The sequence below is a fragment of the Lissotriton vulgaris genome, chromosome 9, assembly GCF_964263255.1.
Source record: "Lissotriton vulgaris chromosome 9, aLisVul1.2, whole genome shotgun sequence".
Taxonomy (NCBI): domain Eukaryota; kingdom Metazoa; phylum Chordata; class Amphibia; order Caudata; family Salamandridae; genus Lissotriton; species Lissotriton vulgaris.
The window spans coordinates 472,177,395-472,198,897 of NC_141697.1; the positions used below are offsets into that span (position 1 = coordinate 472,177,395).

Here is a 21,503-nt window from a genome sequence, read left to right on the forward strand (position 1 = left end):
TAACTTGGCTGCGTCTCTCCCCTCGGTGATTGTAAGTGAGAGCATGGCCCGGGCCTCCTCCGGGCACTGTGGAAGTATCTGTACTACCGTATCCCACACAGAGTGGGTGTAGCGGCCCAACAGACATGCAGTGTTTACTGACTGCAGTCCCAAGCTGGAGGAAGAAAACTTTGTATTCCCAAGCTGGTCCAGCTTTTTGGATTCCCTATCAGGTGGTGCTTTAGGGAATGTGCCTTTGGATACATAGGCTTGGACCATCAAGCTCTCAGGGGTGGAGTTTTGGGAGAGGAAAGAGGGGTCGCCCGGAGCCAGGCGGTGTCATCAGGCAATCATCCTATCCACAGGTGCCCTTGTGTTGGGCATGGGCCAGGTGCCCAAGAGGATATCAGTAGGGGCTTCATTAAAAGGTAGCAGGGGCTCTGAAGAGGCTGCTGCCGGATGAAGCACCTCCCTCAGCAGATTCGTCCTGACCAACACCATAGGCAGCTCGATGTTGAGGGGCTCTGCCGCCCTGCGCAACTCCACTGCATATGAAGCACCTTCCTCCATAGCCACAGTAGGAGGAGACAGCATGCCAAGGTCTGGGGAGGTATACCGACCACTGGCTTCCTCTAACTCCTCTCTCCAGTCCGGTTCATCAAACTGGTCAGCTAAAGGGTCTATAGACTCCTCCTCACCCTCCTCTGGTTGGCATTCTGGCCTGTAGGGAACATCAGGGTACAACAGAGGTACAAAAGTACTGCTCAGCGTCCGTTGACGTCGGTCTGTGTCTAAGTCAGGGTGGAGGCCAGGGTCAAAGTCGGCTGGGGCCACGACCAGCATCTAGTGTGGATGTGGTGCCGGTTGGATCATCGCCAGAGGAGGTTTTACAAGGTCGACCGGCACAGATCCGGATCCAGGCCTGGATTCAAGGGGATCGTGTGGTGCCAGGGCGGGAGCCAATGGCGTCGAAGGCCCAGGGACCCAGCCGAGTCTGCGGGACCCGAAGGAGCACCGGCGGAGTCGGGCTGCCTAAAAATGGCATGCATCACTTCGTAGAAACTCCGAAGCTGGGAGGGTCACTCCGGCTCCAGGAAAGGGAGGGAATCTCAGAGTCGACCCTTCAGGCTCCGCAAGCGGAGCCGCGGGATGGGCACCGTCAACATCCCTCGTCACGTCAACCGATGGACGGGGAGAAGTCGAAGAGCGACGGTGCTTCTTCGACTTCTTCTTGTGTTTCGACTTACCTGAGGAGTGCGAAGACTTCGATGACGAGTGGTGGTGAGACTGCATCTGGTCCCTCGACCTCCCACGCGACCGGGGCCTCTAACGGCATGGGCAGACTGCCGGGCGTCGAGAAGCTTTCAGGACTGCTCCCGCCAAGACTTTGGATTCATGGTCTGGCAGTCGGAACACGACTCGGGATGATGGTCACGCTCCAGGCACCAAAGGCACAAACGGTGCAGGTCCGTAACCGATATCAGCTTGCAGCAGGTGTTGCAAGCCTTGAAGCCGGACTGAGGAGAACTTGACATCCCTGCGTGCACCAGGAGTCGATAGACTCAAAAAACAGTGTTGATAAAAGTAGCAAAAAAGTCTGTCAAAAAGTGACTGGAGGTACCGCTCTCTCCGGATCTGCGCAGGCTGGCACGGAAAAAGAAAGAACTGATGTCAGCGCACGAGGGCGGTGTCTAAGTAGCTACTGCGAAGTAATCCCGGCGACCACAACGCCAACCATGAACGCAGAGCCGACCAACGCTACCTTTCGATGCGAAGGGGTACTGATGACAAAAAAATTCTACGGATCCAGCCTGACGCCAGGGGGTAATTCGAAGGTAAAGAATCTATAACGAATTGTCTCTAACAGATACATGGATTAGAAATAGAACAGATACATCAGATGCATTCAAGACTACTTCATGAATACTACAATCGGTGCTGCGGTCCTCAGTGACATTTAACTTACAGATCTGGATACACTTTGGACCACATACTAGGATTTATAGAAGACTTTAATAGGTCAAATAGGAATATCCCAATTTGACCTTGTTGAAAGGAGGAGCACAGACACTTTGTGCACTTTAGCCTTACTAAGCAGTGATCGAGTTCTACAGCCAGCAAAATGTCGGGTTCATACAAAGCAAATACTTCGGGGTGAGCTTGCAGAAAAGGCAAACTTCCTACAATGTTATCTCTTTACTTTTCAAGATGCTTTTAAAAATGTGATGTGTATATATTTGTGCACATGGCAGCCCAGAACAATGTCCTGTTTAAAATAAAATGTGCATGAATCCATACTTTTTTCTTAAGTAAATATAAAGTTAAACATATAAAGTTGATTAAGGCATCCCCTGAAGTGAGAAATTAATCAAATGCTTTTGCATTGGGAAGGTTCATGTGGTACAGGTCCAATATTGACCTGAAGATCTGTATCTTTAGGGACTAGAAAATACCTGAAATAAAATCCATGTCACCTTCATTCTCTGACACTGCTCAATTGTTCCTAGAAGTAATTTCAAGACCGGAGACTAGAATTATGCCTTATAACTTTTAATGCCACTCTGCAGCATCTTTAATAAAGATGATACAACAACAATCTAGAGTTAGAACACTGCTGTACATAAATAATCTCCTATCAGAACTCTCCTCCTCTTTTAAATGCTGCTCTGGACAGAGAAGTACCTTTGATGATATTGTTTAGATCGTATTATTGGATGTTGAAACATGTTTTGCATAAAAATGTCAGTATAGAAGTTAAATGCGTGAGTATGTAATTTTAAATTAATGTGATACGCTTCAATTTACAGAAGCTTGTTTGTTTTAGGAAAAGGGAAATATAAGGTTTGGTATATCAGTTGCGCGTGTATGAAGCAAGAAAAGGAATAAGTAATTTATTATTTGTAAAAATATTGCGAGAGTCATGAAACAGATTCTTTTAATGAGATCAGGCTGTGATGCTGGTACCGAACAGACGTCAAGGCCTCATTAAAGTTAACAAGGCACGCTGAGTCTAATGGGCCGGGGCGCGTATGCACAGTGCTTACCAAGAGCCAGCTGCTGCTGCTGCTAACAATATATGCATGGCTTGAGCTCCTTGGAGAGGAGACGCTGAGAAACACTCATGCGATCTGGGCGCCATCTTTGAATGGGCTTAGTTGTATAGGAAATTAAGAAAATAACGTCAAAGCGAGAAACAGAACATCAGCATCGCTTTTTAAGGAAACGGTCGGAGGTGAATTAGCGCACATCAGATCTTCAGTCAGAAGTGGAAACACAGTTTATTGAGAATTGTGAAACCGAATCTTTATACCATGATAGGATTAGGAAGTTATTTCTAATTTAGAAAAGTTTGAGGAAGTGTGGGTAATTACCTATGAAACAGGAGCAAGGCAGCAGTGTGGGTAGAGCAGGGGCTTTACTGGATGAGTATTTGGTGTGGAAAATTATTCAGCAGGAGATGAAATATAAGGTGCAGGAATCTGTGGCAAGGATACTGGGAAATAAGAGAAGATTAGGTAAAACGTCAGGTGAAGTTTTTTTCAACGTCAGATGAGGATGACCAGTTGGTAGGGGTGGGAGGAAAAAGGTTAAAGAAAACCAAACATGTGGAGGACATATTTATGTCTAAAAGAGGGAAAGACAGTCTAAATTCCATCGGGAAGAGAGGTTTGACGTTTGCGGCATGCAGAGATTGGGTGTCCAAAGGGGGACACAGAGAAAAGATGTTCTTCACGACACAAAAGGAGATGGAAGCAGTAGAGCGAATGGAAGTCCTAATAAAGAAAATGAAAAAAAGAGTGGGATGAATATATTTTAGACCTACAGGATGATGAATTTGGAAATGAATTTGACAATTTGGAGGAAGTTTCTATTGTGGAAGTACTTAGGGACCAGGTAGGTGAGGAGACAACATAAAACATCCAGGAAGTGGTGATTGATGGCCCGTGGAGCATGTGGGCAGGTTTATTACAGTGTGGATATGGAAACCTTTAGACAAAGAGGTGAGATAGGTGCCGAGAGCAGGCTGTTCTAGACCGGTTAGTGAGGAGAAGTTTACAGTACACCCAATTTGGATCCAAAGTTAATATGTTTTTTTATTTAGACTGGGTAGAAATCCAAGGAAGGGACTACAACAGTCATTAAAGACCTTTCAAGACAAGGTCCTGGATATGATGGGACAGATAGCCAGAATTATGGATATGGTTTTAGAGGCCCATGTGAATGCGACACCTATTGATTTAGATCTGCTCAGAGGATGGAGCCAGAGAGCAGTAGTACTATGAAACACAGGTTTGCTTACAGGGGGAAGAAAAGGGACACTCGTGAAAATAAGCCCTAGATTTGGAGACATGGTGCAGAGAGCCCAGCAATAATGTTAAAGAATTTGTCTTTGGTGAAGGGCTTGTGTAAAGTTTAAGCAAATATGTGGCCAAATTTACAGCCTCTGATAAAGCTCAGACAAACATGAGGAAGATGTTTGGTAGCGGAATTTTATGGACAGGTCAGTAGAAGAGGACACACTGCTGGCCAGAGCATGCAAAGGTCCCAGTATTACACCCAATACTGAGGACAATGATTTCAGGCATCTCCTGACTTCTACCCAAATCGCAGAAGAACTGGTAGAGGAAAGTTTATCCGTGCTCAAATTCAAAGTTCCAGAAACCAAGGGGAGTACGGAGATTATTTTTGGTTCTTCCCAAGGAGGAGTAGGGGGACGTTTGAGAGAGTTCATAGGACAGTGGGAGAAGTAAACTCCGGACCCCTGGGTGTTGCAGACAGTTCAAGGTTATGGGATAGAATTTATAAGCTAACCATTACAGAGAAAGGAGTCAAGAGAATTGGCGGCAAGCGAGGAATTAAGGAAGGTAGTGGACTTAGAGATAGAGTCTATGCTACAAAAGGGAGCAGTAATATGCTTGGAGGAAACAACAAAGTACTTTGTGAGTACAATTTGTTTGGTCAAAAGGAAGGACAAGGGATGAGAGCAACGATCAATTAAATTGAATAGGCATTTGGATAGCGCATGGCTACCCAGGAGCATCCCAGCGCTGAAACCGCAACAAGATGACAGATACCTAGGAGAAAAGCCAAGTCTGTAGTCGTTTTTGGAACTTCAGGTGATTTGGTTCCCTACGGAGGTTCAATGGAAGGGCAATCCAGAGTCTGGGGGCATTGAATGAAAAAAGCAGTCCATTGAACAAATATTTGGTATACAGACACTTCAAGATGGAGGGTATCCATTGTCCGAGAGATTTGTTGTTACAAAACGACTGGTTGGTGAAATTAGATTTAAAGGATGCGTACTTCACAATTTCGATGGGGAAAGAGTCAGAAGTATTTACTGTTCCGCTGGAGAGGACAATTTCAGTGCCTCCGATTGGTAAAACACCAAGGTGCTGACAAAAGCCCAAAGTCATGAGAGTAGTGATGGCATACTTATGGTAGAGAGGAATAAGATTGATTGTATACTTGGACGAGACCTTTATTATGTCCGAAAACATTAACAATTCAAACAAAGATTTGATGCAGGTAATGAGCAAGCTGGAGCAGTTAGGATTTTTAGCGAACAGAGAGAAGTCTATTTTGGAACCAACTCAGAGCTTAGAGTTTTTAGCATTCCAAGTAGAAACAGAAAAGTTGGTTTTACAACTCCCAGAGAGCAAGGTGAAGATATTAAGAAGAGGGATAACTCTGGTCTTGAGAAGGGACTTTATTTCTCACTCAGATGATTGGATTGTTGTATTCTTCTAGCCAAGCAATATTTCTAGGACGATTGCGTTATTGTGCTTTACAGAGGTTGAAAGGGGAAGCATTGAGGAAAGATTTTTGGTATGGTGACAAGAAATTACTGAGTGCAGTGGCAAAGGAGAATTGGTTTGGTGGTTGGACAATATGATAGCATGGAATGGCTGAGCCATTTTTGGATGTGCCCAGAGCTTTGATTTGGAGACCGATGCAAGACAGAGAGGTTGGGGAGCTCGTCTGGGGGGCTCAGGAGACCAGAGTATGGTCATGGAAGAAACGGAGAAAGCATATTGATTGTTTAGAGTTAAAAGAAGGATTGTATGCTTTGAAGTGTTTCAAAGAAATATTAAGAGGGGAGACTTTATTGATGAATTTTGACAATGTGTCAGCTTTAGTGTATTTCATTGTATTAGGAGGAAGCCTATCCCAGGGTTGACAGAGCTGGAAAAGGATTTTGGGAGTTTTTGATTGGAGCACAGGATTGCAGTGAGAGCAGAATATTTACCAGGAGAAATAAAAGTCAGCAGATTTGATTTCTCAACATTTGAGGGATTTCAGTGACTGGCAGTTGGATCAACATAGGTTTTGCAAGATAAACAAGATTTGGAGACCTTTGGAGGTTGACCTTTTCACAAGCAAGTTGGATGCCAGATCCAGAGGTGAGTGCAGTGGAAGGGGAAGAAAGCTTATGCTTTTCCACCTTATGCAATGTTGCAGAGGGTTGCTGAAAGTGAGGGAGGAGAGATGTCAGATAGTTTTGGCAACATCTTATTAGGAATCTCAGGTATGGTTCCCGACTAAGATGGAGATGCCCTGGGTAATACCTTATTTGATTCAAGTAAGAGAAGGTATTTTGAGGAATGGGGCTAGCCAGGAACATCCATTGGTTCTAGAAGGGATGCTAAACATTTTTCTTTGGAAGGTGTCAGGAGATCTAAGTGTCTGCAGGGGCGTTTGAGCCAGGCTGCTGAGTTATAGGAGGAATCGTGGGCTCCAGGAACAAAAAAAAGATATAGAGGAATTTGGAGAATATGGGACAGTTGGCGCATGGAGAGGGATATGGATCTCGTGGAGCCTCCTATCATGGAAGTAATAGATTTTTTGGTGGAGCAGTAGGAGAAGGGATTAAGCTACAGAACTATGAATTGCTACAGATCAGCAATTTCTGTTGGACATGCTTAAGTAGATGGGGGATCAGTAGGTAGGAATGTGAAGGTTTGTAGAATATTGAAGCGTATAAGGTTGAGTATGTTACAATGTTCTGTGGGATGCGAATACTGTCTTACATTTGTTTCATGGATGGTATCTAGATTTAAAGAAGCTTACTGAAGCTTTTATGCCTAGTATTATGTAGATGGTCTACTGACGCTAAACCCTTGGAGGCAAGTAGTAGAATTTATGGACCAGAAGAGGTACATTTCAAAATATGGAAGAGGACTAAGACCATGTCAGAGTCTGTCTTCTATCCAAGATATTCACAACATACTAAATTGTGTGCTATGGATTGTTTGCAGGAGTATGAAGGGATAATGTTGGAACATAGGAGTATTGGAGAAAATCAATTATTGATTTTGTATGGTAAACCACATACGGCGGCGAGTTTGGTAACTTTATCAAGATAGGTAAAGGACATTATGATCCAAGCAGGTGTTGATGTGAACACATTTAAACCACATTCTCTGGAAGGTGCTAAGGCAAATCAGTTATATATGTCTGGTGGACATTTGGAAGAAATTCTTAAGGCGGCTGATTAGTCAAATGCTGGGACATTTGCAAAACATTATTTTAGATCAATTAAGCATGTGCCAAATGTGGTGATGTACAGCTTTCAACATGTAGCATGGTAACCTCCAATCTTGAAATGAAATGGCGATTCTCCAAACGAAAAGAGAATCAAGATTAAAGACATGGAAGCTAACATTATCCCGCCTGCCACATTCCCGATATTGAAGTAAAAAAGAGAATATGTTAAGTATGAAAGGATGGACATTTTTTAGAAAAGATGGTAACATGTTATGTGAATAGTATAATAAGGGTTTAAAAAAATTAATTTTATAGTATAATAAGGGTTTAAAAAAATAAATGTTATAGAGATTCAGAAATTAGAGTTCAGTAGGACATAACAGTAATTGGGTTTTTATAGAGTAGAGGACAGGAGAAGACAGATATTTAACAAAGAGAAGAGGAGGTTTTAGTTGCATTTAAAGGGGAGGAGAGTTCTTAGAGGAGATTAGTTATTGATAGCAGTGTTCTAAGTCTAGATTGTTGTTTTTTAATGCTCTTTAAAGGTGCTCCAGAATGGTATTAAAAGTTATGGTGGATAATGTTAGCCTTGGTGTCTTTAATGAAATCTTGATTCTATTTTCATTTTATTTGGATAATCGCCATGCTTTCTAACGGCTTTTGAAGGTGACCTCTGAAATCTTGAGGCATGAGGAAGAGATGAAGGGATGAGGCTCAGGACATATCCACCCAGGATGTTGTTCTGTGACCGTTGGTCTGGAGAGCTCTACATACTTTAGGACATAGGATCATTAGATTCCATCTAAAAGACATGCATACTCTTAGGGGATTATTGGAGTCCAGGAGCCCCTACTGAATACACCCAGATTTCCTGAAGGAATACATAACTGTGTCAGAACAAGCAGTCCCAGGTTTAGGTTTTGAGTGCCGTCTGTTGAAGGGAATGATTCAGAAAAGGGGGTGGTGATGAACAGAGTGTCTGAATTAAGCAGACCACTCTTACCCAGTCCAAAGATCAGGGCTTGATACTCACCGTTATTTATCTCACTGCCCCATCCCAGCTCAGAACCTGGCTATATGCAAATCAGTCTGTCCCTGGCCCAGTGCATCATTGGAACAGGGCAGACTAAACTACCAAGTCAATTCTTCACCAGAAAGGAGACAAGCTATGCTGCAAAAACGGCCCTGTAACAAAAACGGCCCTGTAACAAAAACGGCCCTGTAACAAAAACGGCCCTGTAACAAAAACGGCCCCCAGGGGCTCAAAACCGGCCCCCACCCGTGCGGCGCACCGGGGGATTGCCGAGTGCCCGCTATGGCCAATCCGGCCCTGTCTTCAAGGTACAATACTCAAAATATGGTCTATTCCTACAGTCAAATATGGCTTCATAATAGAAGGCTGTGCTCCCAGTCTGAACCAAGATGGATAGATGGACCTAATCTAAAAATATATGCAGGAAGGCACACTTTCTGGGCTTACAGCATTAAACAGTGAAGAGGAGAATTGCAATGCTTTTCTGCCATCTGAATATGGTGCATAAGTACGAGTATCTATCTTCTGTTTCTTTTAGGAGAAGGGTGTTTTGTACCTTCTCCACCGGAGGGAAGAAATGACTCAGCAGGGATCTCCTTACACCAGGAAATGAAGAGACTGCTACTGAGACAGGTGCCCTATTTTTGAAGCAGGATATAGAACAGAGAAGTACCAAAACACATTGCCTGCATTGCAGCATCAACACCTTGCTGTTGTTAAGGATGCTGAATAATCAGGAGGCAATATGTCCCCATGAGAAAGGCACTGAGGAAGAAGTGTTGTCCTTAGGGTAGACTATAACCAAAGCCAGGAGTACTGTTTTAATATAAGATAAAGCTGCACTATCAGCATCAATAGTGTTTTGGAATATACAGAAAACAGGCATTCTTGGATCCTGTACCTTCATCTAGATTATCAGAGATGGCTGCCCAGTGTGAGGAGTAAAAGGATGAGGATGGCAAACCTGCCTTCTAATGTGAGCCACTCCTTAAGTGGAGTAATCAAGCTGTAGGGTGAAAACAGCAAAGAATGTATTGAGTATCAACTTCTCCTGAGGTGGTCCAGAGAAACCAAAATTAAGTAGCCTCCATGGATACTTGTACCGTCTCTCTATTATTGACAGTCACAGGCACTTACCACTGTGCGACCTAATAAAGTCCTTTAACATATGTTTCTTGTTCTTCAGATTCTTGCTCTAAGAAGCTCATGAAACTGGTTCTGGGCCCTTGCTTACTAACCCCATGAGTGGAGTATTTATGAGCTTGAGGAAATGACAGTGTGTTCACAGTGTATCTGATGTTGAAGCACTGGTCATACAATGAACTGCTATCCTTGACCCTGGAGGAAGACCCGCTCAACCACTTGTGAATAATTTCTGTCGGAGACCCAGCCTTAGTGGGGTCTTTCGACTGAGGAACCTTACAAACTAATAGACCCAAACTGTCTGTTTGGTGGCGTTCTTGACAACAACTCCCCTCTGCATTACTGTCCAGTCAGGATCAGGTCAGGTCACTGGGTACCACAGGCCTGTAGCTTGGTCTAGTTCTACCTTCTAGAAAGGTAGTAGGCAAAGAGGAAACAAAGCTGGCTCCCATTTTACTGAAAGAAGCCATCTACTTAAATCCCTTTCCCTAAATGCAACACCTTGCACCTTACGGCAAAGACTTGGACTCCTTTAGAACTAAAGAATGGAGATGGGTCTGTAGTCAACCTGCAAGCTCGGACTTCCAAGAGTATCTTCACAAGTGCATAATTAATTGCAAGATGTGTTGGCAGCCTCACTGGGAGTGGCCCTCACCCAGTTACTCATGCCTAGTAGCAGCTAGTAGAGGCCTGCAGCACTATCTAAACATCTCTCAATTAATCAACAACTGCTTCTGCTTAGAGGTAGTTTCTTTAATGATCCACAATAATGTCTTCAGTTAAATTGCATGATGTAGCCACATCCGACACGTGACTCGCTCCGGAAACGATCAACAAGGAGCTTTAGCAAGGCAGAAAAGCATTAGAACCGTTCACTAAACAATTCTAGGCACAGTCAGGCTCTGTGCCCAGTCTGGTTAATCACTTTCGTCTCGCAGATCAGAGTCAAACTGCCTATATGACATTAACACTTTTCTATTGAAGCTACATTATGCAAAACTTATTTATATTAAGGTTTCATTTTAGAATAATGAACACAACCTATCTCTAATCAGAATCAATTGTGGATTGCTTGAAAGAACTTCAGAGTGCTACATTGTGTAACACATGGGATATCTTTAGAGACTGCTGCAAGTCTATTCTAGCTGCTCCTTCAGAAGTGGGACCTCATCACAATAGACTGTTTCTCAGCATTCTTGGACTAATACCAGTGCAAAAATTAGCAAGCTGTGCTGCTACAATATGGTATAGGTGCTCATGTGTGGAGGATACTGTCAGCAGGTATGGTTCACATTATTCTATGCAGATATTATGAACTGGGGAACTTGCATCTTCAAAAACAAACACTGAAATGGATTTGCATTAACAGATTCTAACTACATTTCAAATTCAAAAAGTAAATAAAGAAATCCTACCTGTAGAAGGTCACTGAGGTCAAGTAACATATCTATGAGAGTAAGTCAAGGATCTTTCACGTGCACAGCAGGAGCAATCAGGATGTTTATGCAAAAAACAGCAACAGGAAGACGAAATAGACGTTTTACATTAACAAAATGCACTACTTTTGATTCTGGGCAAAAACCCAGTAAGATATTAGTGAACATAGATTAGAACACAAGAAGAAAATGTTCATACTAATTCAGAACAGGAAAGAGCGATAATTTCTCTATGAAACACAATGCAGAGGAGCATGTGGCTAAAACATAAGCATTTCTATTTTGTGTTTACCATTAGTTTACTATTGGTCAACAGGGATTCGTTTAGAAGAAAAAATTCAATGAAAGGAGTACTGCATTCCACCAAAGAAAACCCACATACCGGGCCACATAAAAGGAGTTTTTAAATACTTTGAGAATATAAAAAAATGACTTCTAAATCTACATTTGTAAAAAAATTAATATTTTCACAATAAGCGGCTCTTGATCAGCAAGAGAGACATGGGTTGTTTTTCATCAATTCTGTTATCATTCAAAGTGTAGTATTTATCCTTTACATCATAGCCATGCAAACGGAAGATTGGCACTGCCATACAATTCTTTATAAAAAGGAAATTTTATTTGGTCAATATTGCTGCGTAGAAAATAGCCTTCAAGTACACTCGTTCCAATCACCAATCAGCCGTAAAAAAATTAAAATAAATCTGGAAATTGGCCAGTTCTCCTTCTCAAAGTTCCTTATTCTAAAGCTACTGTGCTCTTAGATTTTCTCGATTTCATAGCACTTTTTTTAAAATCTTGCCACATATAAAGCAATGACGGCACAGAGATGAGACACGGGCAGTACACAAATAAAATGTGCTGAAACACTTATGGCAATTGCAAGCTGCAGTCTCATGTAGACTTCCGAGCTCCACTTATGTTGTCAACGTTTAATAACTGTGTATATCAAACAGGAGAGAAGAGGAAAAACTCTTACTGTGAATCCTCCCCCGAAACAGAACGGTTCTGATGAAACCCATTGAGCGAGTTGCCAAAATGTAGTCATTTTTAAGTAAAAGAGAAAAACACAGGAGTGAATTAATACAACACATGTTTGTGAAGCATTTAAAAAAAGTTTTGAATAATATGGTATGTACTAGAAAGTGCAGAATTTGACCCCACTCTTGTACCTTGAATAGTTAAAAAAATAAAAATAATAATAATATTGTTGATCAGACACCGCACAAGGACGACCAGGTGGGACTAGTGGTGTCGCATCATATGTATCCCAGCCATCTCCCTCAATACAGTAGTGAGCAGTTGGACTCCTATCAACATCTCGTCTTAAACTAGTTCCACAAAAAAACAGGGACTGATGCGTGTATGAACATATGCCACCTGATGGTATGTAGGAATAAGTTCCCCTAAAAAGGGCATTACAACGTGTCATATGAATGTATACACTTTAATGGGTTCACTCATTGTACAAATAAAAAAAAGCGCAAGGACATGTTTTAGACCAAATAGTTAAGGCAGGTCGACATGTTTCCTTGCTAGTAGGATACAGCACTTACATGAGAAGACAAGTACAGGTGAAAGAATGTCACCTACATGCACTTGAAATAAAACAAAGTGATAAATGTCCTATTTGTGTATCTTGAAAGAAAACCAATTTGATAATCAATATAAGGCACAAAAGGTTTAAATAAATTCAGATAACTGTAGACTACCTCGGATGAAGGTTAAAATTGAAAAAAATAACAGAAAAGTCAGTATCCTTGGCGAGAATTCAGTCACGGGTAGAAGGGTGGAATGAGTGAAATACAATTCCACTGGCCTCCTTTTTAGACAAAATCTGGACCACACTTGGAGCAGTTATATGCTGCAGAATAGTCCAATTAAAATCAGCTGGGAAATGTTAATGTTGTGTAAAATGTGTGGCAACTTTGGTTTGAAGTTTCATAATTCGCAGAGTGCTGATATGTTCTTGAATTCTCAGTTTCATTTTCCATGTCGAGAGGAGAATATACTGTAAGTCGCATGGGCAAGTATTGAGACATACCACAGACTGTGTCTTGCACTTAGTCAAAGAACGTTGCTGCAAAGGTCTGCCACTGTGGAGGGTGATCTCAGTGCTTTTCTTTGTCATAGTGCAAACATTACAACAGTAACAAAGGCTGGGAGTTTTATTGTGATCGCAATGTTATCTTGAAGGGGCCGAATAGCAGTCTCCTCCTCCAACAAGATGTTAAAGATCAAGCTACATCCCTTCGGTAATGCTCTTTCTTGTGGATTATCTATCAAACCGCAGATTCCTCACCTTATAATCCTCTCCAGACTCTAGTAGCGGCTGCTGTGCCGGTGAAGTGTTGTGAGTGGTGGTAGGCGGGGGAGGGGGGGGTCATTGGGATGGAGAACGGTCGGACGGACAAAGAAAATACTGAAGAAAAAAATAGGAAAAAAAAGAATTTACCAGCCGCACCCCCAAAACTCCTCTCTTCGGCTTCTTCCTCACTGCAGCACAGGCTCCCAAGCCTCCCTGCGGCCACTCTGGATGCTGCGCTCATGCATGAGACAGCTTAGTGAGCAAGACAGTTTGGCCATCCTGAGATGGTTGGCCAAGCCCACAAGCGTACTGAAGGCAGTGCCCACCACTCCCCCTCTTGACTTGCCCCGGGACGACTCCACCCCCGAGATTTATTCAACAGTACAAAAATAAAACGATGATAAACACATTTTATTTTTCAAATTTCGAGGCTGGCAGGGGTGGGCGACGCTACTTCGCCATAGCGGAGGAGCTGCCCCTGCCAGGCTCCAGAATGGATCCCAAATTGTTTCTCCTGCAATGCTCTTGCATGCAACTAGGTGCGTTGGCTCTGTACCACCCTGGAAGAGATTAAGAGGAACTTCAACTAAGAGCCACCCATGCACGCTGTCAGTTTCTTATTTTTCCCTTATTGTACCCTCAGACGCGAATCCTGAACAATTGTTGGTACCAGTATTCTGATTTCTAATTTGGGACCTTTGTAAAATGTTAAAAATAGGTTACTCTCCAAAGAAGAAAGTGGGAGGATGGTGACAAATCTGCACTTAGATGGAGCATGCAACAGAAAGAGCATTATTAGGTAAGTCTCTTCTGATGGATACTTGTAACCGTAGATTCCTCACTTCATATCAGATACCAAAGCAGTACTTCCCCTTGTGGAGGGTCTGTGCAGTGGGCTCAGACCAAAAAGTCCTGTAGGACCAACTGGACGAAATGCCCTTCCTACAAGGCCTGGCTGTGAAGCAGTGGTGCTTTGTGAATGTGTGCAGCAACACCCAGGCAATGGTTGCAGCCTTTGCCCTGGTGTAATGGGCTCTTAAACCTTTCAACAGCTTCTTAATGGCCAGTGTGTAACAAATCTTAATGCAGAGGACTATCCCACCTCGACAGGGTTCTTTTCTTCATAGCCTACCTACACTTTTCTGCCCCAGACAACCCCACAAAAAGCTAAACAGCAATACAGTGGTGGTCTTTGGTATAATTTATAAACAGTTAAAAACTAAAATGCCTCAGACTCCGCTTAAGAGAGTTAACTGGAAAAAGCAGAAAAAGAAGAATAAATGTGTAATTAAGTAGAAAAATACCATGGCCTTATTAAGTCCAAAGGAATGACTAGGAAAATGCATTTTTAAATTTACCTTATTTTGGAACATGTATTTTTTAATTCAGCTTCATTTGGTGAACACTGTAATGGAGCATTAAATCATATCAAGTGCTCTATGCGCATATTAGCAATAACAGTTTCTTCCTACTGAATATGGCTTTAATGAGCTTTTCTTTTTTGGCATTTTATATAGTGTGAACTCGACCCGAGGATATCAGAGCGCTTTACATGAGCACCAGTTGCGCTACAGACTGACACCTTTATTGTGTTAGGCACAGGAGATTAAGTGATTTGCCCAGAATCCCAGGATGTTGAGCGTCCCTGCCAAGACTCGAACCCTGTTCACCAGCTTCTAGGTCGACCACTGTAGCCGTTAGGTCGCATCAAATAATTTCAAAATGGAGTAGCTTTTTCTTAAAAAAAAAAAACAATTACATATGAAATATTCGGTAATGGTAAAAACGCAATCAGTCAACATTAAGACCCCTGATAGCAACAACCAAAAGGGGACTCTGTCTTGAGCAATGTTAGGAAGTTGATTACAAGCAAAAACATGCCAAAACCCTTCAATCACAACTTCAGGCCATTTCCCCAATTGGCTTTTATGACAAGTTTGGGGAGTCGGGTTCCTGGAACCGAGGGTAGGGTTCAATAGTGTCAAAATACTATTTTTTTTAACACCAATTTACTTGGATCGATAATTGGCAAGAGCCTCAATAACTTCCCACAAAACATAAATTAAGGTTGTAGCTTAGGTAACCAAAGACATGCAACAGGCACCATAGATAGTATGTTGCATTTCTCCTCCACACTCTTGAGATGCTTCTGGGCAACAACAAGAGTGGATCTCTCTTTCACACACAATTTAGTGCCTAAGTCAAGGAAGTTAAGCAGCACCGGAATGGAAAACAAAATCAGATCAGCAAAGAAATTCAAACTTGCTCCACACTGCAGGAGGCCGCACATGGAAGAGATTGGGGGGCATGGTTTGGTCATGGCTGCCCACCTGAAAATAGGCCCCTAGCCTGTGGCCTACCGGGGAAATGATAGAGCGGCAGAATGGCTAATCCAACTAGGAAGGAATGGTAATAGGTAGGTATGACATAACTGAACCATCAACTCTTCGCCTTGTTGTAGACTTCAGGTTACATCATAAGAACAATAAATACTCTGGTTGCATTGAAGTAAGACACCCATATAACGATAGCGATAGAGTCAAGCAAAAGCTCGAAACATCAATTATAACTACAATACCTCAGCTACCTAAATAAAACAGTAACTTAAGTCTGGCCAGATAGGGGTCTGCCCTAATAAAAGAACTTCAAAGTAATTCATAAAATGTTACAACCGGCACACTACAGTGACTTTATATGTTAAGTCCAGCAGCCTCGCTTTCATTTCCGCCTGTCCCATAATTCTTTGTAGATGGAAAGTGCAAAAGACCTGCCAAAGCGGTCATATAAACATTAGAAAATAACCCAAGAGCATTCGTTTTACGGTCATAACCATACTCTCTTGCCATATATGTATATTTCCGTGCTCTCCATCTAAGTGGAGGACTCCTAAGTAGACTATAAAAAACATAATGGTGGGTGGAATGCATAAGCAAGTGGGGTTCATGGGGTAGAGATTACACTGCAATGAGTGGCATGTACTAGGCAACCCACTTCAATCTGTACGTATGAAGATCCTCAACCTAACAGGAGTGTCAACTATAGAAATCAATATGGTTTATTTAGATAACCATTTTGTTGAGCATAACTTTGGCAAATTGAGCACTGGGCTATTTTTTTATTTTTGACCTTGAAATGCTTCAGGGACCCGCTATGTTTTTTAATGGACAAGGTTTCTATGGAACTTGTCCGGAGTATGTATAAAGCTAGAACATCTGAAAACCAAGCGACTATCTTTGTAAATAGAGTGGAATTACAGCAAAGGGTTATCAGCTAATCTTGAACCTAAAAATCCAGAGTCTTGCCTGCATCTAATGTTACAGTAGTCAGGGATGTTTGCTTGGCCTTCCCAGACCGGAATAATCTGGGATCCCTAGAAATATAGGCTTCTTAGTATTCCTTCTAAAGCAAATCAAAGAAAGGTTCGCATTCGTAGAACAACAAACTCTTGTGAGTTCTCTGAGAAGTCCTGTGTTTCAGGTGCCAGCTCTTCTAGGGACCGATTTGCAAAGACTATGCATAGCAAGAATAAAAATGGTTCAAGTACTGTGAAGTCCTTCACACCAGAAAAATCCAGGTTATACTGAACAGATTAAGAAATCATGTTTACGGAATACCTTGTGCTTTAAAGTGTAAGGGAGTAAAGGCTTCTGCTTTATCCCACCATGTTTGACCACTACCAGTGTCTGGTAATGCACCAAAGTCCTCCATCAAATCATTCCTGAAGCCTTTACAACCAAGTGCAGCACATACTCAAGTAGCGCTGCCCTACCCTAACATCTTAAAATAGTTGGCGCTGCGCTACCCTAACATCTTAAAATAGTTGGATTTAGCTGTTCCTTGCTGATTTCCTGCCATACAGAACAGATGAGTGCGGTGCTCCATCCTTTTCATGAGACACAATCATTGTGCACTGCATGATATAGAAATCTGCGAATGTTTGGGGGTTTTCTGATGTAACAAAGCTATTACAGCTGGTGTGATCGAGGGTGGCAGCACCAAAATGCTCTCAAGATCCAACAACCTCTTTCTGTACAAATTGTCCTCCTAGATCTAAAAATGTTTCCAAGGAGAAACAAAGCCCAGAAGGCTGTGGAAAAAAAAGTTTCCGACTAACTGTCGCACATCATCAAAATTGCAAAACTCAGTCGATTTACTAGCACCATAGACGCTCTGCCGAAAAAGCAGGCTGTTATGGACTATTCCAACCCTGGATGAAGTCGCAGAAGCCACAGGAGGGAATGTACTAACCCAGCATCTGAATACCAGAATGAGAATATGTGGAAAGTAAACTAGACCCTTTCTGCATCATCAAATTCTCTGTCTGCACTTGTGCAAATGAAATTGTGGAAGGGTAAAGTGCAGCAATTTACAATTTACCCTCTGTACATGGGAGACAAGAGTCTGATGCATAGCAGCCTTCCCAAAAATAGAGGGGTGTAAGCAGATATGCGTTCTAATGTGCTGTACATACTATCAAGACATGCCATTTCAAACAACTAGAGCATAGCCCAAGGGAGAGCATGCATGCACAGATGTGGAAATGCTTTGCCTGGGTAAAGTTACTAACCCAACGATTCCGACATACATCACATACATAGTTATGGGGCTACTCCCTTCAAGCAACAGCCTCGATATTCTTTTCAAAGCTTTAGGCTAATGTCGCAAAACAAATCTTGGAGCTGAGCCGCGGAGGTGACTCCGGGCACAGATAATTTCTCCAATGTAACCCCATATATATATATATATTTACACACAGGAGTAGACCTGAAAACACACCAGGAACTGCATGTCTCAGCAGGCAGTGCGCACAGCACTTAACAGGGTTGCAGGAGCAGATCGGTGCTTCAAAGCAGCGTCAAAAAAAGGCACCCTTGGAAAACAGCCTCTAACTTTTGAACTCGGTTTTTGAATGCACAGCAGATGTAACGAGATAAGAACATGATTTACAGCCCTGTTGACAGAAATGGACCTCAGAGCACTGAAAACATTGAGTGCTCTGGTCAAATGCTCTAAGAGAAAGGGAAAAGTAGTCCCTAGACAGATGCTATAATGGGACAAGTACTTGGGAACTGCTCTCTGGGAGTGAACAACTGACAAAAAGGAGGGACAAACAGGAGGGACAAACAGGAAGGAATGACCACTCGTAAGCAAGAATTTTAAAATAAAACAAACAAACAAATGGAAAGCAGTGGGCGGGCTGTAAGCCCACAAAGAAGTTAACTAAAGTATACAAGAGGTCTCGAATGCTCGTCCTAAAAAAAAGGAAGAAATGGGTAATGTGAATTTCCCCTGAATGCCATAGAGATACAAAGGAAAGAAGTCTCCCCTATATGGTGTGGCAACTGCCTGTTAGAGTTCACCGCGGGAACAGCACCTGTGGGGCAATCCGAAATTGTTTCCTAGAACTCAGCATGACCCATAATGGAACGCGGTCCATAAATGAAGCATTTTCTATAAAACTTGTACAACATATCCAAGGCCACTGGAATTTTGTGGCAGAGGAGGGCCAAATTATGCATCAGGGTTGAGTAAATAATGCTGAGAGAAAAGAGAAATCAGGTGGCATAATGTGGTACATTTTTGTGATAGTAATACTTCATTAATTTAACACTTGTGAACAGTGTCTGTAAATTGGTTGCCCCACATTATTAGTACAAGTTTAATACCCAAATATAGCAATAAGCAACAAATGGTGACCAGTCAACCTCTGCGCAAAAAAAATTTCACTGAGTTTTTGTAGCCTGTGAACCGTTTGGGCTATAAGCAATTTTCTTTATTAAACTTTTCAGATTATGCAGCAGATGATGGATTAAGTTGCAAATGTGGCAAAACTATAGTTATGCAAAAACATCACGGCCGCCCAAGTGCATAATTTTAGTGGCCTTGAACACAGCATTAAGTGATCAGATAGAAAGAGGAAGTTGGTAGGCTGGTGTAAAGACTAACAAAGAATAAGTAAAACAAATACTAAATGCCTGGAACCTCTCAAGCAAGGGTAAGGAAAGACTAGCCTCATCATTTCCATGGGAAGAAAGAGACTGGGGTAGACTGGCTGAAGTGGTGAGGCCCTGGCTTCCAACTCCAGGGAAGGATATCTTGTGTGTGAAGCAGTGTGTGATGAGTGGTGAGGAGGCAAGATATGTCCCAGATCTTGTTTAACCATACAGGTCATACAAAACACTGGCTGTAAAGTAGCTTTAAACTGATGATGTTTGGAAATGCCAAATATAAGAAATTAGATTGACATATTTTGTAGCTTCAGCAGGGTGCAAATACTAAGTGTAAATGTTTCTTAAAACAAAAATTTGTTAAAGTGGCTTTTGCAGGTTTCAAATAATATGAAGAGATGTTCAGGGCTGCCTTTGAGTGAGGATAGTGGGTCACAGATAAACTTAAGAGCCTGATTTTGATCTTGGGGGGCCGGTTACTCCATCACAACAGTGACCGATATCCCATCCGCTAATGTAAAAAAAAAAAAAAATGTATCCAATGGGACGTATATTTTAGCGGACGCCAAGATCAAAATCAGGCCCTTAGTTGTTGACAGATGGGAAAAAGTAGTTATGCGCTAAAGTGTACACCCCCAGGTGCCAGATACATCACTAATGGTAAGGGGGATCTATATTTTAAGGACATATTCAATAGGTTATTTCAGAAGTCCAAGTCATTCTTGTAATTTCATTTTCCCTTGACAAGCATGCTTACTTATGCAGCCATAAAAGCATATCAGCAGGATGTACGGAAAATGATGGTGTGAGCATGTGCTTATCCCATGCGTGCAGCAGGGCACTGCTTTGAGGGAAACATAAATCTAGATGTAGGGAGTCATGTCAGTAGACAGGATCATTGTATAGAGCTTCATACCCCAGAAAACGCCACAAAAAGATCACAAATATTCAGTGCTTAATTAGTAAAAAAATGAGTGCCCGTGCTCATAAGCCCGTGGTTGGTGCTACTAAATGTCAGTGGGACAAACGCCAAGAATGCATAGTCCGGAATCCACCCAAGGCATCATAAATCCACTCGTTCAAGTCTGGAAAAAACTCCCTTTGGGGTATTCACTTAGCTTTCCAATCATACACTCATATCACAGGTTCCAATCAAAACACACCGGTCAGTTTTTCAGTTGCCAGAAAGTCTTGTTTTTCGATAAGTAGTATAGAAAAACAAGTTCCTATGACATTCTCTGTGTGATGTACTACACATGTAAAATTGATATGTTGAGATATTAACTGATGCCATTGTGATTACCTTGTTATGAATATTGATTTATTTATACTGTGTACATGCTTTTTAGGGTTCGACCTCTGCCAATGCGCAAGCATTGCAGATGTCGAGACATATTGGGGCTTATCCAGAGCTTACCCAAAGGGGCGATTTGATGCTGTGCCCGTGAAAAAGCGCGTGCACAGCATCAAAGCCACCAGCCTCCCTCCACAAGCTTCCCCCAGCGTGCGCTCTGGCATTTCTCCTCCCCTAATTATTCACTGCCAACGGCTGACCGGCACATCAAAGGCTGCTGCTCCCCGTGCGTCTCGTCACCCTTACTCTCCCCTATTCTTCCCTTCTTGCCTCTCCCCGGCCCCCCTCCTCCCCACCACAGCAATGCCGAGGGCTTGTTAAATTGCCTTGCTCTGTCAGAAGTGCCTGCGGCACTGCTGCTACTGCCCAGAGCCTCTCATAAATTGTTTCTCATTAAGCCAGACATGACCTCTGTGTGTGTATTTTTTTTTAACAGTAATTAAAGCCAGGGCTCAACTCTTCCGATCAGTCAAGCCTGCTCACAGGCCTCACAGACTCGCTAGGCAGACCAGGAGGTTAGCAACGGGTGGTCAGATGAATACGATGAACAGCCCGATCGTTATCTGTTCGATTTGTCACAGTGAAGAGCTCTGTAGATGGGCAATAAAAAACAAACAGAGAACACCATGCATGGGACAAGCTCGCAAGGCTGAAAAGAGAATTCAAGGTAAATCAGCCACAATAATTAAAGGCCGTCCATTCCTGAAGCAACTTGTGACCTGCTCAGCCGCTGGTAAAAAATAAAAGACTAATTCACATTTTCGGCTATTAACTCCTGTAAGATTTGATTAACAGTTCTTCTTGTGACAACGTG

General features: G+C 42.5%; 1 protein-coding gene across 2 annotated transcripts in view; it reads right to left on the minus strand.

Moving 5' to 3' along the window:
- Positions 1 to 21,503, minus strand: part of BRF1 (BRF1 general transcription factor IIIB subunit) — a 1,205,829-nt gene that overhangs the window by 641,331 nt on the left and 542,995 nt on the right. For both annotated transcript variants that reach the window (XM_086937923.1, XM_086937924.1), the window contains exon 4: positions 11,059 to 11,090. In XM_086937923.1, the coding sequence (XP_086794049.1) occupies positions 11,059 to 11,090 (32 nt within the window). The remainder of the gene's footprint in view (positions 1 to 11,058; positions 11,091 to 21,503) is intronic.